Source organism: Amblyomma mixtum, chromosome 7 (assembly GCF_055824585.1).
Source record: "Amblyomma mixtum isolate Tamu chromosome 7, ASM5582458v1, whole genome shotgun sequence".
Lineage (NCBI taxonomy): Eukaryota > Metazoa > Arthropoda > Arachnida > Ixodida > Ixodidae > Amblyomma > Amblyomma mixtum.
Genome location: NC_143018.1, coordinates 41,054,511 through 41,077,946, shown reverse-complemented (window position 1 = coordinate 41,077,946; position 23,436 = coordinate 41,054,511). Strand labels below are relative to the sequence as shown.

The 23,436-nt window shown below is 48.0% G+C and overlaps 2 protein-coding genes across 2 annotated transcripts; both read left to right on the top strand.

Annotated features, from left to right (window-relative positions):
- Positions 1-1,282: 1,282 nt before the first annotated feature.
- Positions 1,283-5,280, top strand: LOC149335785 (uncharacterized). Its single transcript, XM_089554552.1, has 2 exons — positions 1,283-1,611; positions 3,125-5,280. Exons 1-2 carry the CDS (start codon positions 1,321-1,323, stop codon positions 4,238-4,240), a joined length of 1,407 nt encoding a protein of 468 aa, XP_089410678.1. The 5' UTR covers positions 1,283-1,320; the 3' UTR covers positions 4,241-5,280.
- Positions 5,281-19,193: 13,913 nt separating this feature from the next.
- Positions 19,194-23,195, top strand: LOC149335784 (uncharacterized). Its single transcript, XM_089552360.1, has 2 exons — positions 19,194-19,581; positions 20,530-23,195. Exons 1-2 carry the CDS (start codon positions 19,291-19,293, stop codon positions 21,589-21,591), a joined length of 1,353 nt encoding a protein of 450 aa, XP_089408486.1. The 5' UTR covers positions 19,194-19,290; the 3' UTR covers positions 21,592-23,195.
- Positions 23,196-23,436: the final 241 nt, after the last annotated feature.

Here is a 23,436-nt window from a genome sequence, read left to right as displayed (position 1 = left end):
CCCTTCGTAGTGCCTTAAATGACGCTTAATTTGGAGGCGAACGCGTTTTCTTATGGTGAATTTTTATGGTGTAAAGGGATCTCTGGCCAAAGAGCAACAAGGCACAGGTTGTTTTCGTCTACTAAAAATGTGGTAAAAGACCCATTTCTCAAGCATTTCACACTGAAGAAGCCCAGCAGCAGGCAGAGGCAAGCTTGTTCCCGTTTTATCACCGGTGGGTACCCGGCAGTAGTGGAGATTGAACCCTTTATCTCCCGCGTACGATGCGCATTCTCAAACCACAAGGTCACCACTGCGATATTATGCGTTTTCCCTTGTTCCGCTTTGTCGTTTGAATACATTCACGCTGATGCGCTTCCAAAAGCCTTAGTAAAAAGAAAGTAGATATGAGGGCTGCGATAAGGGCCACGTGCCACGGGTGATATGGTCAAACGAGTTACTCTTACTGAATGGCCGGCCTCATCTTGAATTCGCAGGCAAGCTTTGATATTTTACCGAGAGTAAGAGCCTCACGGCACTGTCAGCAAGGAGCTGTAAGGTAAATGTCTTTGAACTGCCTCGCTTTTCTACTTCTTAGGCTTCGGAACACTACTTTTCAGTTTATGCAGGGAGAGGAATCCCTGCTGAGAACAGTAAGGCAAGTGTAACAACAACCATGGAAGAAATGGAAGGAAGATGGATACGAGTGGTTGGCTTGAAAAAGTTGTAGGGTTTTAACGAAACTGAGGTAGACGTGCGAAAGCTTTCGTCCACAGATGGAAGATGATGGAGACGTCGACATGCAATAGGCAACACGAGACTGTCTTGCAGTTTAGCAGGAGGCGACATCGGCTACGGCGATGGCATAAGCGCTCTCGTGCAGCAGCCAGCAACGCTTATCTGTTCGCGCCGCTGGGGGTTCGAAACCCAGTCATGGCAATATCTATTTTAGTATTGAAGCTTGGCCAAGGTCAGCATCAAGGTCATGAAAACCACATGTTTCTTGTTTGTGTTTGACCATGTTCAGAAGTGCATACGCATTAAAGCTATACTGGAGTGACAAAGCGTAGTCGTTAAATAAACGAACGCCTCTTCAACACCTATAGCGTTCAAAGGTACTGAGGTTGATAGGAAGAAAGAAAATATTCGTTGAAACGAGCGCGATAAGCGGGACGGTGGAGAGGTCGTTAGAACGCTGGGACACAATAGCGCGGTATCTTGGACGTTGCTGTAGTAACCGACGGCGAAGTGGCGGCCTCTAAAGGCGACACTCTCGATCCCGTGATAAAATGACTGTTATCATTTCTTCTCAGTGCAGTAGCGGAGGCCGAGAAGGTCGCCATGCCGGATCCGAGAACAAGAATGCTGTACCGCTTGCGCGACCACGTCGCCGGCGTTAATTGGCGCCCTACGCAGTTCGCCGAAGTCATCCACGTCACTCGCGTCTGTGGACTCTGCCACATGATTCCTAAGAGAACGGTGCTCCTTCCCTGCTCGCACTCTCTCTGCGAATCCTGTTTAGACGCCAGCTCCCAAGATGGCGGCGGTGTTTGTCCCCTGGACAGGGAAGCCTTCGCCGCGGACGAGTGTATTTGGAATCCGTATCCGTCCAGGAAAGCAGAGGCATTGAAGGTTAGTGCTGCTTTCTTCGTGTTTAAAATACTGTTCTTACATTTAAACGCTTCTTCGCGCTGCCGCTTCGGCTCTTCCGGATTTCTGCGTCGGCGTTGTCGGCGTAACCTCCATCCCGAGTAGCAAAGCGAAACGTCACCCGCAAGGTGGCGCCAAGGGAGGTTCCCGGTGTGTGACTCGCAGCTTAACGCACCATATGAAGAGCTGCGCTAGAACCTCGCATTGCCGAATATCGTAACCGTGTGCCAGTTTTCCATCTGTGGACCAAACATTTCTCAAGTGTTACGGAATGGCTTTATGGAACTGAAACGAGCCCGAAAAGTCTTTCTTTGACGCGTAGCGACACGATACGAGCCCAGCTGTGCGTGCGATGTGTAGTGCGATGGGCCAGTTTTCAAAAAAGATGTTCACCAAATGCATGAACTTAGTGCGTGCTGCTTTATCGTTCTTTTACAGTCCAAATTGATTTTAGCTGTCCAGTGGACATTGTAAACGTCCTGATTGGCTCTTAGTACAGCGATTACCTAAATGGAGTTTCCTAAAATGTTACCTAAAATAGAGTTACCTAAAAATCACTGGAGCAATATCGCGTTTAAAAAATATCCTCCCTACACAAACTAAGTTTCTAGGTTGCAACTCGCTGTTCAGCTCCCATATAAATTTTTGGCTGTTAGTACGGTGTGCTACTACATTCACAAACCTTGAACGCATTTATTTATTCCAAAAAAAGATATCTCCGGCATGCATATAACTCATCGTACCTACATCCAAGCGCAGACTTCTTTAGTCGGTTGACAGTGATAAAGTCCATAATTTTTAGAAATATCGCCTCGGTGTCATTTTTAAATCAGAAATCAAGAACAATCTAACCAACCTCGGGCAATTAGCCTAACTAAAGAAAAACGCGTTAAGCTATCCAGCAAGACATGGAGAGGAATGGATTGTGCCGACACCTCGTGTGAATCTTGGAAGAGGATGCATTCACTACGCTCTTTCGTTTCTTCTTAACATGTACCATGCCATCAATTTCGATTTGTTTGCATGTTTTCGGAGGGAACTGCACACTAGGTATGCATTTAACATAGCTTAAGTTTACTTGTATACATATTGCTTTTTATTGTATTATTTCCGTAATCTTTGGTGTATCTTTTTTATTTAAAACTGTACAACCTTTCGCACTGCCTCGCTGCTGAACTTTAGGCTTGTAGACTCATCAAGCTGCCACTGGGCAGTATTTTTTTTCTACAATTCCTCCATCTGTACTGTAAGATGAGAGAATAAACTGATTTGATTTTGACTTGAGTTACCCGACAGCAGATAAATCTTGAAAGCGACATAAACTTGAAAGTAATTTCTTCTTTTATCCTCGGCATAGATAATCACGTCATATAAATCATGTCAAATCCCCTCAGCGCTCCAGGCCGAATGTGACAAACGCCCTTTCATACAATTTCTAGAGTCGACTCGGAATCGCTTCAATTACCACTGAGTGCATCTCTTTCTTTTTTTGAAGGCTCATTGCTGGAACCAACCCAATGGCTGTGAATTCATGGGCACCATGGACGCCATCTTGCAGCACTACGAGGCTGAATGCACATTTCACACTGTCGAGTGCCAGCAGTGCGGAGTAGCAGTTCTGCACAATGAGCTGGCGAAGCACTACGTGACGGGGTGCAAAGGAGGCACTGACTTGCCCAATAAAGACCACGATGTTACAATCACTATGGGCGACATCAAAGAAGACGTGGAAGAACTGAAGGCTTACGTGAGAGATCCGCACCACGACCAGCTGTCAACTCTTCCGAGTCAAGTGAACCAACTCATGGAGCACTGTAGGCAGGACGCCACACGTTTGATGGAAACCATGCGTTTGCTTACTAACTCAACAGAGAATATAAAGATGGAGGTGGCACGAATCGCAAGCACTTTGTCTTTTACACCTGCGGAAGAGCGCCATAGTCGAGGAGGTTCAGCGCATGAAGCCGGAGGTGATATTTCTGGAGCCGGTTCCAACGGAGCATCCATACCATGGCGCACAGAGAAGATGCTGATTCTTCGCCGCCTGGAAACGTTCACAAAACATTCACTAAATGCTCTGGAGCAGCTAAGAAAAAGCGTTCAACCAGGCACGCGTTCGACACTCATCAGTGAGACCAGAGCCTGCCCGCTTACCACGGTTGAGCAGCTGAGCGACGCTGAAAAGCTGTCATCAGACTCGCTATCTAGCCTGTGTTATTCATTGAAGCTGTGCAACGCTAACGAGTTATTGAGGTGTGTGAATGAAATTGGGTGGAAGAAAAGAGCACAGATGATTTTATGGGATGGGAGGGACAGGTATTTCAAGGTGACCTTCGCCACCGAAAAGTACAACAATGACATCAGGTTGTACTTGTGTTCGGAGTGCTTCTGTCTCCTCTCATCTACTCGTTTGCCAAATGGCCCATGCAAAGTGACATTGCTGCATAAAGACTATGTGCAGAGACATGAGATGAAGGTATTCCCTCTTACACTTGCTCCGGACCCACTTTATTGCCGCTTCGATTTCTGGACGGAACTTCAGCTTATCAAGGACGGAGGATTCCTCCAAGACGGACAGTTGCACTTTCTGTTGTCCATGAGCGAACAGTGAACTAAAGCGTCGGAACGTTGGGTACCTATTCGTCAGGAAGGTTGGTTTTTGGTTTGGTTTTTTGGGGTTTAACGTCCCAAAGTGACTCAGGCTATGAGAGACGCCGTAGTGAAGGGCTCCGGAAATTTTGACGACCTGGGGTTCCTTAACGTGCACTGACACCACACAGTACACGGGCCACTACAATTTCGCCTCCATCGAAATTCGACCGCCGCGTTCGGGATCGAATCTTCGTTTTCGGCTCAGCAGCTTAGTGCCATAACAACTGAGCCACCACGGTGATCCCCAAGATTGAGTTTGCGTTCGTTCAGTTTTCATTTACAGGCTGACTTTACGTTCCACCATCCGCCTCTATTATCATTATTTACCTCTGCCTGGGTGCTGCACGTTTTGTTTCCTTTCAGAAAACGACAACCTGAAAAAGTGAGACTGCTTGTACATTCCACAACCTTCATGCGTATTGAACTGAACCTGAAAAATATACTGCTATAACCCTATATACAAGGCGTGGACAGATAGGCATATGGAAACGGTCATTAACAAAAATCTTTTAAGTGAAGAGCCACAACATAAAGAGGAGGGGGGGGGGGTATTTTTTTTTTTAATTTCTGGCAACACGCATGATTTTTCGATTTCTCCGCAAGATAGCGCAAACTGGCGACAGCTGCCTGCGTGCCCCCCTCTTCTAGAAACTAAAGAAAGCTGTCTTTAGCGGCAGAAAATGGGAAAGGCAGATGCCAGAGAGTCGCGAAGCGCACTTGAACCCGCCTGGAGCCGCATGCTGTTCTTGAGCTGAGGTAGGCCACCTCGCTTTATACAATGCTTAAATAAATTTTACACTTGAACATCTCTGGTTTCCTGCTCTGCCGAAGACGTATATATAGGGTGTGATCTTGTAGTCTCATCAGACCGCTCTCCCCGTAAAAGGAGCTCTTAATTGTAAGTTAGAAAATACCAAAAACACTAAATACACCTGTCATCATCACTGACCCATGTTGCAAGTAAAATACAGGCATCACCAACGATTTTTGAACGTAGATCCTGGAGGCTGCACTTACTGTCGTTCACTAAAAATCAGCGGCAATCCGTCCTTTTCGGTAAAGGCGTAACGAGTTTTAATAGACTAGCGGAAAAAAAATTTAATCCAATTTTATTCCGGATAAACGCGTCTTTTCCTTATGAAAAACGGTCAACATACTCAGAAAGCGCGAAAGAAGTCATTTTCCGCTCAGAATAATAATTGCATCGAGTTGGTAAGTGCATTAAATTTCGAGTCTTGGCCTCGGTGCTTGATGTCGAAGTGTCACCGACAAAAATTTTTCCAGCATGGAAGATATTTGCTGCATTTGCACAAGGCATGAAAACCACAGAGCATAAATTATAGGCATAACTATACGTAATAGCCCGAAATGTTCTTGCGTTTAAAGTTGTAGACAGACGAAATTTCGAACACCAACAAACTATATGAGTAGTTTCATGGGAATAAACAGATGCCTCCTCGGAAGTTTTTGTCGCAGCTGTTAAGCGGAAGATAATTTATTATGATTTTCAATTTTGTCCCCATAGCCGTTCAGCAATTCCACCCAGGTCGAATGACGTCAACATGCGCTTGCCCCAAGCATTGTGACGTCATAGTACCTAGTGGTTGTTCAAAAGAACTACCAGCGCTTGCCGGCGACGTCAACGTCAGCAGTATTGTCGCAGTCCAGGCTGAACGGTCGACCGTGGCGTCAAGGTACACATCACCGCTCGCACCGACCGAGATCGAAACTACCGGGTGACAATCGTTTGTATTTAATTTTTAACTTTGCGCACTGGTTCAGATTTTGACGAGGTGCGGCCCTTAAAATAAAGCTGTATTTTCCTGATGTTATGCGTACCCCGTCCGTGCCATGGCTAGCGGTTTGAGACGAATTCGTATTCTACTGAGGGACTCTCAATGAAAGTAACGCATTTAACGCCTAGATGATATCATGACGGGGGGGAACCACCACCGTTTAGAAAGCTTCGTAAGGAACGTTATTGGCAGGCATAACATCTGCCCAAGGTATTCCCAATAATGATAAGAATAAGGCACCTGAAGCGACATTTTGGCGACATTTTTTTAAAAAGTTACCTCCAAGTAGAGAGATTTTACAGCAGCGCGTGCGATGTAGGCTGTGAATACTACGCCCGGTATAAACATTTTAATATTTTTCGTCTCTGGTTGCATATCATCTGTAACGTCGTAAAGCTGGGCATGGGGTTGAATATAAAACGTGGGGGAGGGCTCTGGATTAATTTCTGCTAGGTTTTTTTTTTTTTACCGTGGATAGAAATATCAAAGCCAGCTGGCTTAACGGCCCTGTTTCGTATTCCGCCTCAATTAAAATGCAGCCGCCAGAGGTTGCATTCGATCCCGCCACTTTGGCCGGACCAGCCGAACGTGAAGACCACTGAGCCACTACGTCGGGTTTGACTTCAGCGCTTTTCAACAGCTATTTGTTGTGCATCTGGCTGCTTGACGGCGCTGCCCGTGAAAGTTGTAGCTACGCCTAGTCAAGTTTCGTAGCGCCGCTAACCTCATGTCCGTGACTTGACGCCTCCGTTGGCAGAACTGATTTGCATTGCGAGAATAGTGGAAGTAACAAACATACACTCGCCAACAAATGTGATCAAGGGACCCGTACGGGCCACAAAACGTCGTGTTTTCTTTTGAAGAATTTGTTGGCAAGTGTATTTTCGTGATTTCCACTATGCTCTCTCCTCGCCAGACGATATTACGTCAAACTCTGGACTATATGCATTGCGAGGAACCAGCGCGAAACCAAAGAAGACGTCACCCACACCGCGGTCTTTTTTTTTTCGTTACGAATTCTAGCTCGCAGTTCTTCCGGACGGCAGGCGGAGTGCGTCGCGCCGGCATAAGCGGATGTCACGTGGTCGTCAACTTCCGTATTCCACGCGGCTCCGTTCCGCTGGCGCGCCTTGGAGCGGCTCTGAAGGGCATGTGGGGAACTATTGCGCAGGCGTGGTAAGAGCCGCAGGCGGGTCTCCCGGGTGTCGTCGAGGCACCCACGGTCACTACTCCGGCGGCTCGGAGCCGCGTTCGATATGGAAGCGGACGACCGTGTACGCAGATAGCGCGCCTATACCCAGCGAGCTGTTTAGATAGCGACAGGAAGGAGGGATCGTGGATGAAAGGCGAACCTAGTTTGTTTAGTTCGCTTAGCTGCTGGAGTGGCTGGGGTTGCTGGAGCCTGGACAACAGTGGTGGTGTGGCCTGTAGTTGCGAAGTGCTACGTGCTGCTCTTCCCAGGACCGGGACTTAGGCGCCAGTCGAGGATTAAATAGCCGAATAAGTGCTGCTATTACCCCCTTTTCCTCAGTATGGTTTAGAGTTTACTGCCCCAGAATTGCGCCCAGCACAGCCAGATGCTTAAGTTGGTTCAGCGGATGAAATTCCTGCGTTGGTGCCTATTTAAGGGGATACCGTGCCGACGCCCTCCCGTTCTATCTTTCTTTTTCTTTCTTTCATTCCGGTTTAACGTCCCAAAGCGACTCAGGCTATGAGGGACGCTGTAATGAAGGGCTCCGGAAATTTCGACCACCTGGGGTTCTTTAACGTGCGCTAACATCACACAGTAAAAGGGAATCTAGAATTTCGCCTCCATCGAAGTTCGGCCGCCCCGACCGGGATCCTTCCGTTCTATCACACGCTAACCTGCAGGACCACCGCTCTAATCAGATCACGCGTGATGTCTAGCAGGTTACGTGGCAAGAAGGACCTCCTTGCCCCTCGTGGAATTTTTCTTTGAAGAAACCACATACTCCACAGCTCATGACGCAACTGTAGATTTCCCTTGTGGTACGAAGGAAAATGCAATGGTTTACGAACTATATTCTAAAGCGCATTCAGTGCACATCGTGCGCAGTATAAAATACTTATAAAGTACCATACAGTTGCTAATTAAAAAGCGCCCTAAACATTGTTTCCATAACTCAAAAGCATAGGTAATGCACTCGGAGGAACAATAAACGAAGAAAAGAAGGAATTGGTATTGTTATCACCTGAGCCGTGTTTTGTCTACAGCCCACGATGCACAGCATACAAGGCCTCGCAGTAGTGATGCAAAACTATCGATAGTACTATCGATACTGTCGATAGTTGAGTCACTATCGACCTATCGATAGTAAAAAAAGACTATCGATAGCATTATCGATAGCGCGCTATTGATAGTACTATCGATAGTCATTACTTTCGATAGTAGTATCGACAGTACTATCGATAGTACTTTCGATAGGTCTATTGATAGTACTATCAATATCCGTATCGATAATACTTGTAATATATCGTACTATCGATTCTATAAAATCAACCACGCGTACCCACTGCATCCTAAACTTGGTTTCCCTAGTGTGTGGTATGGAGGTGATGGTATGAGCAACTGACAGGACTCGCCCCCTATAGCTTCCTATACGCGTCACCGAGCTCTGCAGACGTTCCCTACGTAAAGTTGCTGGATAAAATTTTAGCGTGCGAATGTCCTAGTGGCGAAGCATGTGTGCGAAAAGCATTTCTGCAGCGGTTACGTCAGCAAGACCACGCCTGCAGTGCACGATAGAGTCGTGCAAGCCAGCACAACTTGGGGTGTTTGTTCTTTCATCGGATGCAGTTCCAGGTATTTTTACGAACTGTCCCCGTGCACGTTAAAGACCCATAGCTGATCGAAATTTACCTGGAGACCTCCACTACGGCATCCCCCATAGCTTGAGTCTCTTTGGAACGTTAAGCCTCATGAGATCGTGAAACCAATCAGGTATCGCAAATGTTTTGGTTATATTGCTGGCCAGCAAATTCGTAATATCAATATTGTTACTATCAATAGTCTTACCATCGACAGTTTCACTATCGATAGTCTTGCTATCGATAGCGGTACTATCGCTAGTAATACTATCGATAGCAACACTATCGATAGTAGAATCGATAGTATTACTATCGATAATACTATCGATAGCCTATCGATAGTAGCACTATCGATAGTTCTTTTACACCATCGATAGTTTAAAAAAAACTATCGATACTATCGATACTCAATTTTTCGATGGTGTTGCATCACTACCTCCAAACCATCGCGCTAAACCCTCATGGTTATACACCGTACACAGACTCAATGGCGGCCATAAGGGCGCTCCAGAATGGAAACATACCCTGCAGGAGTCGAGGAGGTACAGCAGATGAAGCCGGAGGTGATATTCCTGGAGCCGGTTCCAACGGAGCATCCATACCATGGCGCACAGAGAAGATGCTGATTCTTCGCCGCCTGGAAACGTTCACAAAACATTCACTAAATGCTCTGGAGCAGCTAAGAAAAGGCGTTCAACCAGGCACGCGCTCGACACTCATCAGTGAGACCACAGCCTGCGCGCTTACAACGGTTGAGCAGCTGAGCGACGCTGAAAAGCTGTCATCAGACTCGCTATCTAGCACATGTTATTCATTGAAGCTATGCAACGCTAACGAGTTATTGAGGTGTGTGAATGAAATTGGCTGGAAGAAAAGAGCACAGATGATTTTATGGGATGGAAGGGACAGGTATTTCAAGGTGACCTTCGCCACCGAAAAGTACAACAATGACATCAGGTTGTACTTGTGTTCGGAGTGCTTCTGTCTCCTCTCATCTACTCGTTTGCCAAATGGCCCATGCAAAGTGACATTGCTGCATAAAGACTATGTGAAGAGACATGAGATGAAGGTATTCCCTCTTACACTTGCTCCGGACCCACTTTATTGCCGCTTCGATTTCTGGACGGAACTTCAGCCTATCAAGGACGGAGGATTCCTGCAAGACGGACAGTTGCACTTTCTGTTGTCCATGAGCGAACAGTGAACTAAACCGTCGGATCGTTGGGTACCTATTCGTCAGCAAGATTGGTTTTTGGTTTGGTTTTTTGGCGTTTAACGTCCCAAAGTGACTCAGGCTATCAGAGACGCCGTAGTGAAGGGCTCCGGAAATTTCGACCACGTGGGGTTCTTTAACGTGCACTGACATCACACAGTACACGGGCCACTACAATTTCGCCTTCATCGAAATTCGACCACCGCGGTCGGGATCGAATCTTCGTTTTCGGGTCAACAGCTGAGTGCCATAACCACTGAGCCACCACGGTGATTCCCAAGATTGAGTTTGCGTTCGTTCAGTTTTCATTTACAGGCTGACTTTACGTTCCACCATCCGCCTCTATTATCATTATTTACCTCTGCCTGGGTGCTGCACGTTTTGTTTCCTTTCAGAAAACGACAACCTGAAAAAGTGAGACTGCTTGTACATTCCACAACCTTCATGCGTATTGAACTGAACCTGAAAAATATACTGCTATAACCCTATATACAAGGCGTGGACAGATAGGCATATGCAAACGGTCATTAAAAAAAAATCTTTTAAGTGAAGAGCCACAACATAAAGAGGAGGGGGGGGGGGGGGGGTATTTTTTTTTTAATTTCTGGCAACACGCATGATTTTTCAATTTCTCCGCAAGATAGCGCAAACTGGCGACAGCTGCCTGCGTGCCCCCCTCTTCTAGAAACTAAAGAAAGCTGTCTTTAGCGGCAGAAAATGGGAAAGGCAGATGCCAGAGTGTCGCGAAGCGCACTTGGACCCGCCTGGAGCCGCATGCTGCTCTTGAGCCGGGATAGGGCACCTCGCTTTATACAATGCTTAAATAAATTTTACACTTGAACATGTCTGGTTTCCTGCTCTCCCGAAGACGTATATATAGGGTGTGATCTTGTAGTCTCATCAGACCGCTCTCCACGTAAAAGGAGATCTTGTAAGTAAGAAAATACTGATAAACTAAATACACCTGTCATCCCCACTGACCGATGTTGCAAGTATAATACAGGCATCACCAACGATTTTTGAACGTAGATCCTGGAGGCTGCACTTACCGTCGTTCACTACAAATCAGCGGTAATCCGTCCTTTTCGGTAAAGGCGTAACGAGTTTCAATAGACTAGGGGAAAAAAAATTTAATCCAATTTTATTCCGGATAAACGCGTCTTTTCCTTATGAAAAACCGTCAACATACTCAGAAAGCGCGAAAGAAGTCATTTTCCGCTCAGAATAATAATTGCATCGAGTTGGTAAGTGCATTAAATTTCGAGTCTTGGCCTCGGTGCTTGATGTCGAAGTGTCACCGACAAAAATTTTTCCAGCATGGCAGATATTTGCAGCTGCTTCATTTGCACAAGGCATGAATACCACGGAGCATAAATTATAGGCATAAGCATACGTAATAGCCCGAAGTGTTCTTGCGTTTAAAGCTGTAGACAGACGAAATTTCGAACACCAACAAACTATATGAGTTGTTTCATTGAAATAAACAGATGCCCCCTCGGAAGTTTCAGTCGCAGGCGTTAAGCGGAACGTAATTTAATATGAGTTTCAATTTTGTCCCCATAGCCGCTCAGCAATTCCACCCAGGTCGAATGACGTCAACATGCGCTTGCCCCAAGTATTATGACGTCATAGTACCCAGTGGTTGTTCAAAAGAACTACCAGTGCTTGCCGGCGACGTCAACGTCACCAGTATTGTGGCAGTCCAGGCTGAACGGTCAACCGTGACGTCAAGGTACACATCACCGTTCGCACCGACCGAGATCGAAACTACCGGGTGACAATCGTTTGTATTTAATTTTTAACTTTGTGCACTGGTTCAGATTTTGACGAGGTGCGGCCCTTACAATAAAGTTGTATTTTCCTGATGTTATGCGTACCCCGTCCGTGCCATGGCTAGCGGTTTGAGACGAATTCGTATTCTACTGAGGGACTCTCAATCTAAGTAACGCATTGAACGCCTAGATGATATCATGACGGGGGGGAACCACCACCGTTTAGAAAGGTTCGTAGAGAACGTTATTGGCAGGCGTAACATCTGCCCAAGTTATTCCCAATAATGATAAGAATAAGGCACCTGTCGCGACATTTTGGCGACATTTTTTTTTAAAATTACCTACTGCCAAGTAGGGAGATTTTACAGCAGCGCGTGCGGTATAATGTAAGCTGTGAATGCTACGCCCGGTATAAACATTTTGCTATTTTTTTCTTTGGTTGCATATGGGCTGTAACGTTGTAAAGCTGGGCATGGGGTCGAATATAAAACGTGGGGGAGGGTTCCGGATTAATTTCGACTAGGGTTTTTTTTTTTTTTACCGTGGATAGAAATATCAAAGCCAATTGGCTTAACGACCCTGTTTCGTATTCCGCCTCAATCAAAATGCGGCCGCCAGGGCTTGCATTCGATCCGGCCACTTTGGCCGGACCAAACGTGAAGACCACTGAGCCACTACGTCGGGTTTGACTTCAGCTGTTTTCAACAGCTATTTGTCGTGCATCTGGCTGTTTGACCTCGCTGCCCGTGACGGTTGTAGCTACGCCTAGTCAAGTTTCGTAGCGCCACTAATCTCATGTCCGTGACTTGACGCCCCCTTTGGCAGAACTGATTTGCATTGCGAGAATAGTGGAAAAAATTGGAGGCTTATCAAGGTTAAGCCCAGTGGATGCGAAGCATGTCCTTAGCGTTTGGAGGCATCTTGACCGCATACACGGCCGGCGCAAAGACGCTGGCGCGGTTGCGGGCACAGAGACTGACGCGACGGCGGGCGCGCGCCGCCTCATCCCTGGCGTGACGTCACATATCACGTGATGCAGCTATGGTGGCGCCGCCGCCGCGTCGCGCGCGACGGCGCGAACCGAAGCGTGGAGGCCTCCGCCGGGCGACGTCCGACGGCGCGATATGAGGCCCCATCTGCAGCCGGTGTGACGTCATCACGTGACGTCACACCATGTGATCTCACTTCAAGGTCAATGGGGGCCACCGCCGGGAGGCGACCGACGGCGCGATATGAGGCCCCATCTGCAGCCGGTGTGACGTCATCACGTGACGTCATGTCACGTGACCTACTTGAAGGTCAATGGTGGCCACCGCCGGGCGTCGCGCGAAGGCCCGAAACCTACGTCATAATAACAAACATACACTCGTCAACAAATGCGATCAAGGGACCCGTACGGGCCTCAAAACGTATTGCTTTCTTTTGAAGAATTTGTTGGCGAGTGTATTTTCGTGATTTCCACTATGCTCCCTCCTCGCCAGACGTTATTCCGTCAAACTCTGGACTATATGCATTGCGAGGAACCAGCGCGAAACCAAAGAAGACGTCATCCATGCCGCGGTCTTTTTTTTTTTCGTTACGAATTCTAGCTCGCAGTTCTTCCGGACGGCAGGCGGAGTGCGTCGCGCCGGCATAAGCGGATGTCAGGTGGTCGTCAACTACCGGATTACACGCGGCTCCGTTCCGCTGGCGCGCCGTGGAGCGGCTCTGAAGGGCATCTGGGGAACTATTGCGCAGGCGTGGTAAGAGCCGCAGGTTGGCTTCCGGGTGTCGTCGATGCACCCACGGTCACTACTCCGGCGGTACGGAGCCGAGTTCGATATGGAAGCGGACAACCTTGTACGCAGATAGCGCGTCTATACCCTGCGAGCTGATTAGATAGCGACAGGAAGGGGGGATCGCGCATGAAAGGGGCCCGATTCCAGGGGCCCGATTCTCGATATTCACATTCGCCTGTCGGCACCATATTGCCTCTCTGATTGGCTGTCAGAAGTCTCAATCGCCCCCAATGGGCGTGTCAATCAGGGTCGGTTACAGGAGCACTTTTCGCGGTGACGTCGATTTGACGTGGCATTGAAAATGCTTTTTCGCAGCGCTATTCTTGGCCTTCGGCTGGTACATATATGTGATTGTGGGCAATTTCCTCACTGGCGTCCCAGAACCCTCCTCCGCTCCCTTCCTCCTCCTCTTTTTTTTCTCCCTTCTCCTCTTTTGTTTTTTCACGGCTGTTGGGCTCTTCGGTCTATTCCTCCGGACCCTACCTCCGGTGAGTCTGCCTCTGCGCCCCGCCGCCGCGGTTTCTTGCGGTTCTGTCGTGCAAAACCGCGATTCCGCGCGTCTTCTGGATCACGCGGTCTGTGTTCTTTAATATTTTTTGTGTTTTATAGTTTAATTTCTTTATTATTTTGTTTCTTTTCATATTTGCATTTTTTTATTTCACTCACGAAACCCGTGCGTTCACTAGATGTGCCTTTTCTCTAATATTTTTCGTGTTTTATGATCTAATTTCTTTATATTTTTGTTTCTTTTCATACTCGCAATTTTTTCTTTTGTTTTATTTGACTCACAAAACCCGTGCGTTCACTAGATCTGCCTTTATTCATGCTCAAACCGTGTACGTGGCGGAATGGCAGCGACTAAGTGCCAAACGCCCTGGTTCGATTCCCAGTCTCTAAAGTTTTTTTTTCTTTGCCGGAACTCGAACACACTTGCTAGCATTCCCTGCTCACGACAGTATGAGGCATTAAAGGCTTTCGCCTTAATAAAGCCATTCTGCTCGTATTTTCTTTCACAGCTGACCTGCTCCTGGCGAGCTTCTAGGGCGGCCGGCTCGCGACTTTCGCGTTGCCCTTCCAGCCATTTGTGTGGCCGGCACGTTCCTCGCGCAAAGAAGGCGACTGCGCACGTAGTTAAAATGGCGTTAAAGGGCGATTCACACGACGGTCCGTTCGCCCGCGGCCCGCGCACTACCTGCTCTCATTCCGTGATATTCTCTCGTATTACCGAGACAAACGAAGGGAATACGCACCCCCGCTCCGTCCCTCACCATAGCTCAGGCTGCACATTGGCGACAACTACAAACCCGGACTGCTCAATACCCAATACTGCTGCATGCCCGATACCCAGACCAATTCTCGTCATCATGCAAACTTTGCGGCAAACCAGGAGACTTCTTACACACCCTCCTCACATGCCCCACCTTCCCTCATCCCCCATCACCAACCGCGGCGGAGTCTTACTGGGAGTCTCTTCTGACCAGAGCGCCGGCGCTCACCGAAGGATTACGCTCCAGGGGCTATCCTTCGCGTTGTAAGGGTGCCTTTTCCTCACATTGAGGAGGCACCCAAGTGCCATGTAGGGGGCTTCGCCCCCACGATTTACATCATTGGCAATAAACGTTTTCACCACCACCTACGTGTTCATGCGTCAGCACATTGAGAGGCGCGCTGACCAGGCCGCGGGCCGACAGCGCGCCTCTCAATGTGGTGACGCATGAACACGTAGTGCGCGGGCCGCGGGCGAACGGATCGTCGTGTGAATCGGCCTTTAACGCCATTTTAAGTACGTGCGCAGTCGCCTTCTTTGCGCGAGGAACGTGCCGGCCACACAAATGGCTCGAAGGGCAACGCGAAAATCGCGAGCCGGCCGCCCTAGAAGCTCGCCAGGAGCACAACAGCTATGAAAGAAAATACGAGCAGAATCGGTTAATTAAGGCGAAAGCCTTTAATGCCTTATACTGTCCTGAGCAGGGAATGCTAGCAAGTGTGTTCGAGTTCCGGCTAAGAAAAAAAAAACTTTAGAGACTGGGAATCGAACCAGGGCGTTTGGCACTTAGTCGCTGCCATTCCGCCACGTACACGGTTTGAGCATGAATAAAGGCAGATCTAGTGAACGCACGGGTTTTGTGAGTCGAATAAAACAAAAGAAAAAATTGCGAGTATGAAAAGAAACAAAAATATAAAGAAATTAGATCATAAAACACGAAAAATATTAGAGAAAAGGCACATCTAGTGAACGCACGGGTTTCGTGAGTGAAATAAAAGAAATAAAAAAATGCAAATATGAAAAGAAACAAAATAATAAAGAAATTAAACTATAAAACACGAAAAATATTAAAGAACACAGACCGCGTGATCCAGAAGACGCGCAGAATCGCGGTTTTGCACGACAGAACCGCACGAAACCGCGGCGGCGGGGCGCAGAGGCAGACTCGCCGGAGGAATAGACCGAAGAGCCCAACAGCCGTGAAAAAACAAAAGAGGAGAAGGGAGAAAAAAAGAGGAGGAGGAGGGGAGCGGAGGAGGAGAGGCGGCGCTGCGAGGAGGGTTCTGGGACGCCAGTGAGGAAATTGCCATTGTGAAGGGAAAAGAAGCTACAAGTGGTCCGTGCGAGAGCACTTGCGCTCGACTTGCCAATTTGGAGAAAATAGCTGTACACCGGAAATGGCAACTTCCTAAAATCTGATTGGTTGGAACAATATCACGTAAAGCACGTGATAGGCGCACATTTTGGAGTGATGTCAGAATGACGTTTCATCACGTTTACATTGTGCCGCCATTGCAAAAAATGGCTGAAATTCGCCGCCCAGTTTGTTCAGCTCGCTTCGCTGCTGGAGTGGCCGGGGTTGCTGGAGCCTAGACAACAGTGGTGACGTGGCCTATAGCTGCGAAGTGCTACGTGCTGCGACAGGGAGGCCAGTCGAGGATTAAATAGCCGCGTAAGTGCTGCTATTACCCCCTTTTCCTCTGTATGGTTCAAAGTTTATTGCCTCAGAATTACGCCCAGCAAAGACAGATGCTTGCGTTGGTTCAGCGAATGAAATTCCTGAGTTGGTGCCAATGTAAGGGGATACCGTGCCTACGCCCTCCCGTTCTTTCTATTTTTTTTTTCTTTTAGTGCGGTTTTACGTCCCAAAGCGACTCAAGCTATGAGGGACGCTGTAATGAAGGGTTCCGGAAATTTCGACCAACTAGGGTTCTTTAACGTGCGCTGACATCGCGCAGTAAAGGGGAATCTAGAATTTCGCCTCCATCGAAGTTCGGCCGCCGCGACCGGGATGCTTCCGTTCTATCACACGCTAACTTGCAGGACCACCGCTCCAATCAGATCACGCGCGATGTCTAGCAGGTCACGTGGCAAGGACCTCCCTGCCCCTCGTGGAATTTTTCCTTGAAGCCACCACATACTCCACAGCTCATAAAGCAACTGTAGCTTTCCCTTGTGGTACGAAGGAAAATGCAATGATTTACGAACTATATTCTAAACCGCATTCAGTGCACATCGTGTGCAGTATAAAATACTTATGAAGTACCATACATACAGTTGCCAATAAAAATGCTCCCTAAACATCGTTTCCATAACTCGAAAGCATAGGTAATGCACTCGGAGGAACAATAAACGAAGGAAAGGAGGAATTGGTATTGTTATCACCTGAGTCGTGTTTTGTCTACGGCCCACTATGCACAGCATACAAGGCCTAGCAGCCATCGCGCTAAACCCTCATGGTTATACCACGGCCGCTCAATGGTGGTTATACAGAGTACACAGACTCAATGGCGGCCGTAAAGGCGCTCCAGATAGGAAACACACCGTCACCCTTAAAGGCGACTTACACACCGCGCTATAATACGACGTCGCGGTGTCATACTCCGATGGGTCTCTGGCTATGCTGGAATCGCAGGAAACGAGCTGGTCCACCGACTCATCCGCGACATCACGCATCGGGCACCTTCAATCTCGTGGATTTTCCCACCGGCAAGGGAAGATAACGTTGCGTGCAAACGCAACATAACCACTTATGACAACGTGAGGGACGCCCTCCAGACATGGCCTTTCCCCCAACCAGTGCTACCAGCACCATCATTCCACAAACTCCGCCAAATACAGCTGAACATATTCCACACCCCTGCCGGGTCCTACCTGAATCGCCTCCGAGCTACCCCAGACTGTCTTAACTTCCCTGGACCTTACGCAAGCCTAGAGAATTATATCTAAACATGCCCAGTCGCCATGCAGTCCCCTCACTTTCCTTACCCGCCCCAACTATTTTGAAGAGTTTGGTTAGCTTTGGACTAGTTTTATGATCAACTCGTCCTGGTGTAAAAAACTCGGTCTTACCTTAGCGACTACAACGAAGTCGCCCATTAAACTGTGGTCTCTCTCCACTAGGTGACGCCCAAGTGAGGATAAAGCCAGAGAGAGGAATTTTAGTGAGGAAAAGGTGGAGAGGGGATAAAGCCAGAGTTACTTAGATAACTCAATGAAAACGCACTCGTGTCGATGGATAAATTTTATGTCTTAATACCAGTTGTTTATTAATCTTCGGCATTGCCAGAGTTCTGGGAGATAGAGTTTCTCTAAACTCGAGCTATCCTGCATCAGGCGGGCATCGCTCGAAGCCTTCGCAAATCGACAGCAGAAATAACTCGAATGCGATAGGAACGGCGTGGAACATGTGAGAAGCTCAAGCTATAATTCTATTTCTTTTTTTGCAAATCAGCCAGATTAGGATCATCCGACTGAAGAAGGTGCTTTCTTATCCTCCTTTCCTGCCTCTACGTAGAGGTGGGCTAACCTTCGCGCCTGCGCCTCGGTTGTGGAGTAGAGTAGAGAACTACGTTGGTGGCGCCCTACGACGACACGCGGATGAACTGAAGCAGCTGCAGGCGGCAGCAAACAGCCTCAGATATCGGTGCAAACATCGCGCTTTACATGGCTAGCGGCGCGGCGCAGCAACTAACTGAATGGCGGCGTGTAATGGGCTCCCACTGCAAAGTGTGCAATGAGGCTAGCACTTAAAAAAAAAAATAGGAGGCTCCGTTTTTGCAATATGCCGCTATCGTACAGCTGACTGTAGCTCAGAAAGTCAGACTTTTCACATTTTGAAGCGGGGAATATTATCCGTGCCCTGTCAGCACGGAGCGGCATACCATTATTTGCACTCTGGCGCTCCCTCCTATATTTAGCAGGCGCCGTTGCATTTTTTTTTTCAGTTGTTGCAGATCAAGAGGTAACTCCGAGTGATAATATGCGGACAGCGATTCCACCCAAAGTGGCGAAAGAAGAATGAAGGGTGAGGGGTTGTCCTAAGGGGATTTCGTTGAATGACAAAGTTCTTGTTAAAAAAATATATCCGCCACCTTGGCAACTTAACACGGCGACCACAGACAGCGCACACAGCTGATGCTGTTGACGAGAAGGACGGTGCTATCTTTGAACTCTCCATGATAACGGAGTGCGTGGAGATGGTCAATAGAGCCTTAGTCCGAAGTCCCGTGATACCTTCCCGTCACCCTAGCAACAGAGGGGAGGTGTTCGCCTGCAGGAGATATGGTCGAGCAGCGGTAAGCGACCGCTATTGTTCTGCGGTAGTGCAGGGGCGGAGGCCGAGAACACCGCCATGCCAGATACTGTGCCCGGAGCGCTATACCGGCTCCGCGACCACATCTCTGGCGTCAACTGGCGACCGACGCGGTTCGCCGATGTCGTTCCCGACATCCGCATCTGTGGCCTCTGCCACATGATTCCCAAGAAGACGGTAACTCTTCCCTGCGCGCATTTTCTCTGCGAGTCCTGCCACAGAGCCAGCGCACAAGATGGCTGCGGCGTGTGTCCTCTGGACAGGGAGGCCTTCGATGAGGACGAGTGCAGCTGGAACCCGTTCACCAGTAGGAAAGCGAGAGAGTTGAAGGTGAATTATGTTTCTATCTTGTACAGAGGGCAAAACGCCTGCCTATAACACGTTCTGGGCCTGTTTCGGGCTGAACACGCGATATCTAGCGATAACATTAGGTTAAAAATGGTCTGGGTGTAAGCATGCTCAGTTAAACTCGTAAAATTTCTTCGTCATTTTTCGCCTTCCTTTCGGCAGTGGTTTTGGGAGCTGCGGAACGCAGTTCGGCTGTTCTAAAAAGGCGTTTTGCCCTCTATACAAATGCATCCGTAACATGTGAAGTTCCCTTCGCCCTATCGCTGCCGTTGCGTTTTTGAGGGGAAGCATTGGTAAAGCCTTCAGTGAATAGATTTTCTGCTGGTTTAAGCTCATCCACTGTAAGGTTGCAGTAGTCTACCGGATCCCTTTACCTGGCGGCCGTAAATATGAAGGGTGTTAGACGTAAGACATTTCACAATTTTTAAATATAGGTGTTTTTGAATTAGAACAGCGCTTTTTTCGGCATAGCATGCGGGCCCTTACGTACGGCGCCATATGAGCATAGTGTGGCGGGCTTCCTAGTCCGCGTGGCATATGCATTAATGAACCCGTTCTCTGCAACGACCTTGATGTGGGGAAGAGTTAAACTTTCAAATTCTTAGAATTTGAAATTGATTTCTTCTGTGGCGACCCAACTGTGAATGCCCTGATTTAATATTTGCGAATCGAAGCTGTAGTGCATGTTACGTGCCATTAGACTAGTCAATTTGGTGAATTAGATCGGTTACCAGATCTTGATCGTGCACCCTTCATAGCCCATCATCAAATATCATAAACAATTTCAGCTTCGCGCAAGGTTGAAGGCATAGCATCTAGACGTCCCTTCAGCAAGTTACAAATTATTGCAGTGGATCAATTTCGCTCCAGTTCGTCCTAGAGCATTAAACTCAATCACCACTGAGCCCATCTTTATTTTTCTTCTTGAAGGCTCACTGCTGGAACCAACCCCATGGATGCGAGTTCGTGGGCACCATGGACGCCATCTTGAGACACTTCGAGGCTGAATGCAGATTCCACACAGTCGAATGCCAGCAGTGCGGAGTAGCAGTTCTGCACAACGAGCTGACAGAGCACTACGTGGCTGGATGCAGCGGCGGCATTCCTTTACCCACTACAGAGCGCGGTGTCATACCCACTATGCGTGACATCAGAGAAGCTGTGGAAGAACTGAAGGCATTCGTGAGAGATCCCCACCACGACCAGCTGCCAGCTCTTCAAAGTCAAGTGAACCAACTCATGGAGCAGTGCAGACGGGATGCCACAAGTTTGAAGGAAACCATGCGTTTTCTCACTCAGTCACCATATTGTATAAAGGGGGAGGTGACACGAATCGCAAGCATCGCTCAACAGGACCACTCTATGGGAGGCTCAGGGGAAGAGGTTAGCGTCGGTTTCTCTGAAGACGAATCAGGCAGGGAGTCTATACCAAGGCGCACGGAAAAGATGCTCATTCTTCGCCGTCTGGAAGTGTTCACAAAACATGCACTGAATGCTCTGGAGCAGCTGCGAGGTGGGACAATACGAATACCGGTTACCATTCGGCCCCTGGCAGAAACTGAAGGTCTATCAGGCCCGCCCTGCATACCGCGTTATGTAGTTAAGCTCAGCAGCACTGACAAGGTATTGAGTAGTTGTGAGAGTGTTCAATTTAAAGAATGGGAACAGCATATTATTTGGGATCGGAGGGACAGGTATCTCACGGGTACATTCTCGACGGACAATTTCAGCGGTGCGGCCATGTTAACGGTCTATTTGGAATGGTTCTGCCTGCTTCCCTCAGCTCGCCCGCCGCGAGGTGAACTTAGTGTGAGCGTGGTGCATGAAGACCCGCAGAAGGATCTTAAGATGACAGCAAATGTAGATTTACTGTCGTCGCAATTTATTCATCGCTGCAGCAGTTTTTGCACGGAAATTCAATTGGTCAAGGACAGTGGATTCCTCGTCAACGAAGAACTGCGCTTCGAGTTATCTTTTTCATCAAATGACTGAGCAAAGAGCGTTAACGTCGAGTAGCTTGCCACCAACAATGTTTAGCTCGCTGTCGGTGTGCTGGTGCTGTCATCTATAAATTGACACCAATATGACAACATCATATTCATCTGATTATTCATGTTTAAGATACCGGATGTTTAAGCGAACACTTTCAAAACACGAATTTTAGTTTCGAAAACGCTATTACCCTTGGCGCTGGGGCTCGACAACCTTTGGCAGCGTAGTGCGAAGATACATTCGCTTCCAAAGCATGGAGCCAAAGCGACGCCTCCGGCGCACGAAATAAGTCGAAATAGCGAATTTTGTCGAGCCCCAGCTTCAAAGGTAATGGTGTTTTCGACAATCTAGAAAGTGATATGGCTATTACTAACGACAGGCTGCAAACCTCTATTTGAAACTAGGAGTTCTAGTTAAAAAGGTTATTATCCAAACTATATAACCTAGGTCTGGGCTAGTCGGCTGCAGATCATGAACAATTAAAGGGACACTGAGGAGAAATTGAAGTTGGCTTGTATCGACAGAATACCAGCTCTTGATTACAAAAACGCCACTCATACTGACAACAAAGCTCTTGTAACGTAGAAAAGAGCAAGAACCAAAATACAGGTATCGCCGCCACAGGCCAAACTCGCAAGTACAAGCATGATGACGTCATAGGACAAAACAGTGTTGCTAGAACTAATGGTTCTAGCTACACTAGGACACGAGAAGCCACGAATCACTGAAGCGCAACCAATGCATGCGCAAATCTCCTTGACGTCGCCAGATGGCGCCACGTACCCGGCAGCTACGCGCGCGCCTGCAGCATCGGGACCAATCAGCGCCTGCTCACCGGCGTAGGCGGGCTCCCAGCAAGGTTCTAGAGCACTGTACTCCCGGTATTCCGCTAACGGTAACAAGGTACACGGTGTGCTAAAGGTGTCTATTTGCGAGAACTTCGTTGACGACTTCGAGAGCGGGATCCATCGTAACGATGGCAAAACGCCGCTGCAAACGTGAACGAAGCGACGGTAGCGACGGCCGCAATCGCCGATAGATACCTTCAACGTGCGGCCGGCGGTCGCTTTCTTTTCGGCTGCTGCTAGGCCGCACTGCTGGCACAGAAATCACGGAGTCTGCGTTACGTCATGTGCACGTCTTGGTCACGTCACTTAGTCCTGTGTCGTCATAAGAGAATCCCAAGTTTGAATCAGAGCGGCGGGAAAAACTTTTTCAACTTCGAATCCAAATTTCTTAGAAATAAATGCATCTTTCGCTGCCTGCCAAGTGGCAACAAAGCCATGAAATGCCGAACTATCGGATTTTGCTTTAAAAAAAAAATATTAATAGAGCTCTCCTCAGTGTCCCTTTAAGGCAAAAAAAAAACGGGGTCTAGGAGGAAGACACACAGGAACAATGTTTTCGCATTTCTTTGTGGTACTCCTTTCTTTGTACCGGTTAGCGGCTTCACATTTTCTTTTCGCCACAGGACGGCAGTCTGAAAAGATCGGTCTGCTTATTCCTACCGCGGTCTTCGAGCCATTTGTATTACTACGACAGAAAATGCTGCTATCATACCAAATGGGATAACGAAAATAAATGTGCATACTTTTGCTTTTTAAGTCTGCCCTATTTTTGTGCTCCGCTGCAGATAAACTGCACCATGCTATCTATTGAGAGGATCACTTGCACTTGTAGTCAAAAGCAGGGACATTATCGAGTTATTCCTCCCTGTTTTGAATCCAGGCATCCGACATTAACACTATGTTGGCAGAAAATGAAAAGGAAATAACGTTTTTTTTTATTGCGAAAGCAATACTACGCTCATGAACGGCCTTTCGCATAGCGGCGGCCGGTAGCCAG

Coding starts and splice junctions, on each gene's coding strand:
- LOC149335785 (XM_089554552.1), top strand. CDS start 1,321: ATGCCGGATCCGAGAACAAGAATGCTGTACCGCTTGCGCGACCACGTC. Junction 1,612..3,124: donor GGAAAGCAGAGGCATTGAAG/GTTAGTGCTGCT, acceptor CTTTTTTTGAAG/GCTCATTGCTGGAACCAACC.
- LOC149335784 (XM_089552360.1), top strand. CDS start 19,291: ATGCCAGATACTGTGCCCGGAGCGCTATACCGGCTCCGCGACCACATC. Junction 19,582..20,529: donor GGAAAGCGAGAGAGTTGAAG/GTGAATTATGTT, acceptor TTCTTCTTGAAG/GCTCACTGCTGGAACCAACC.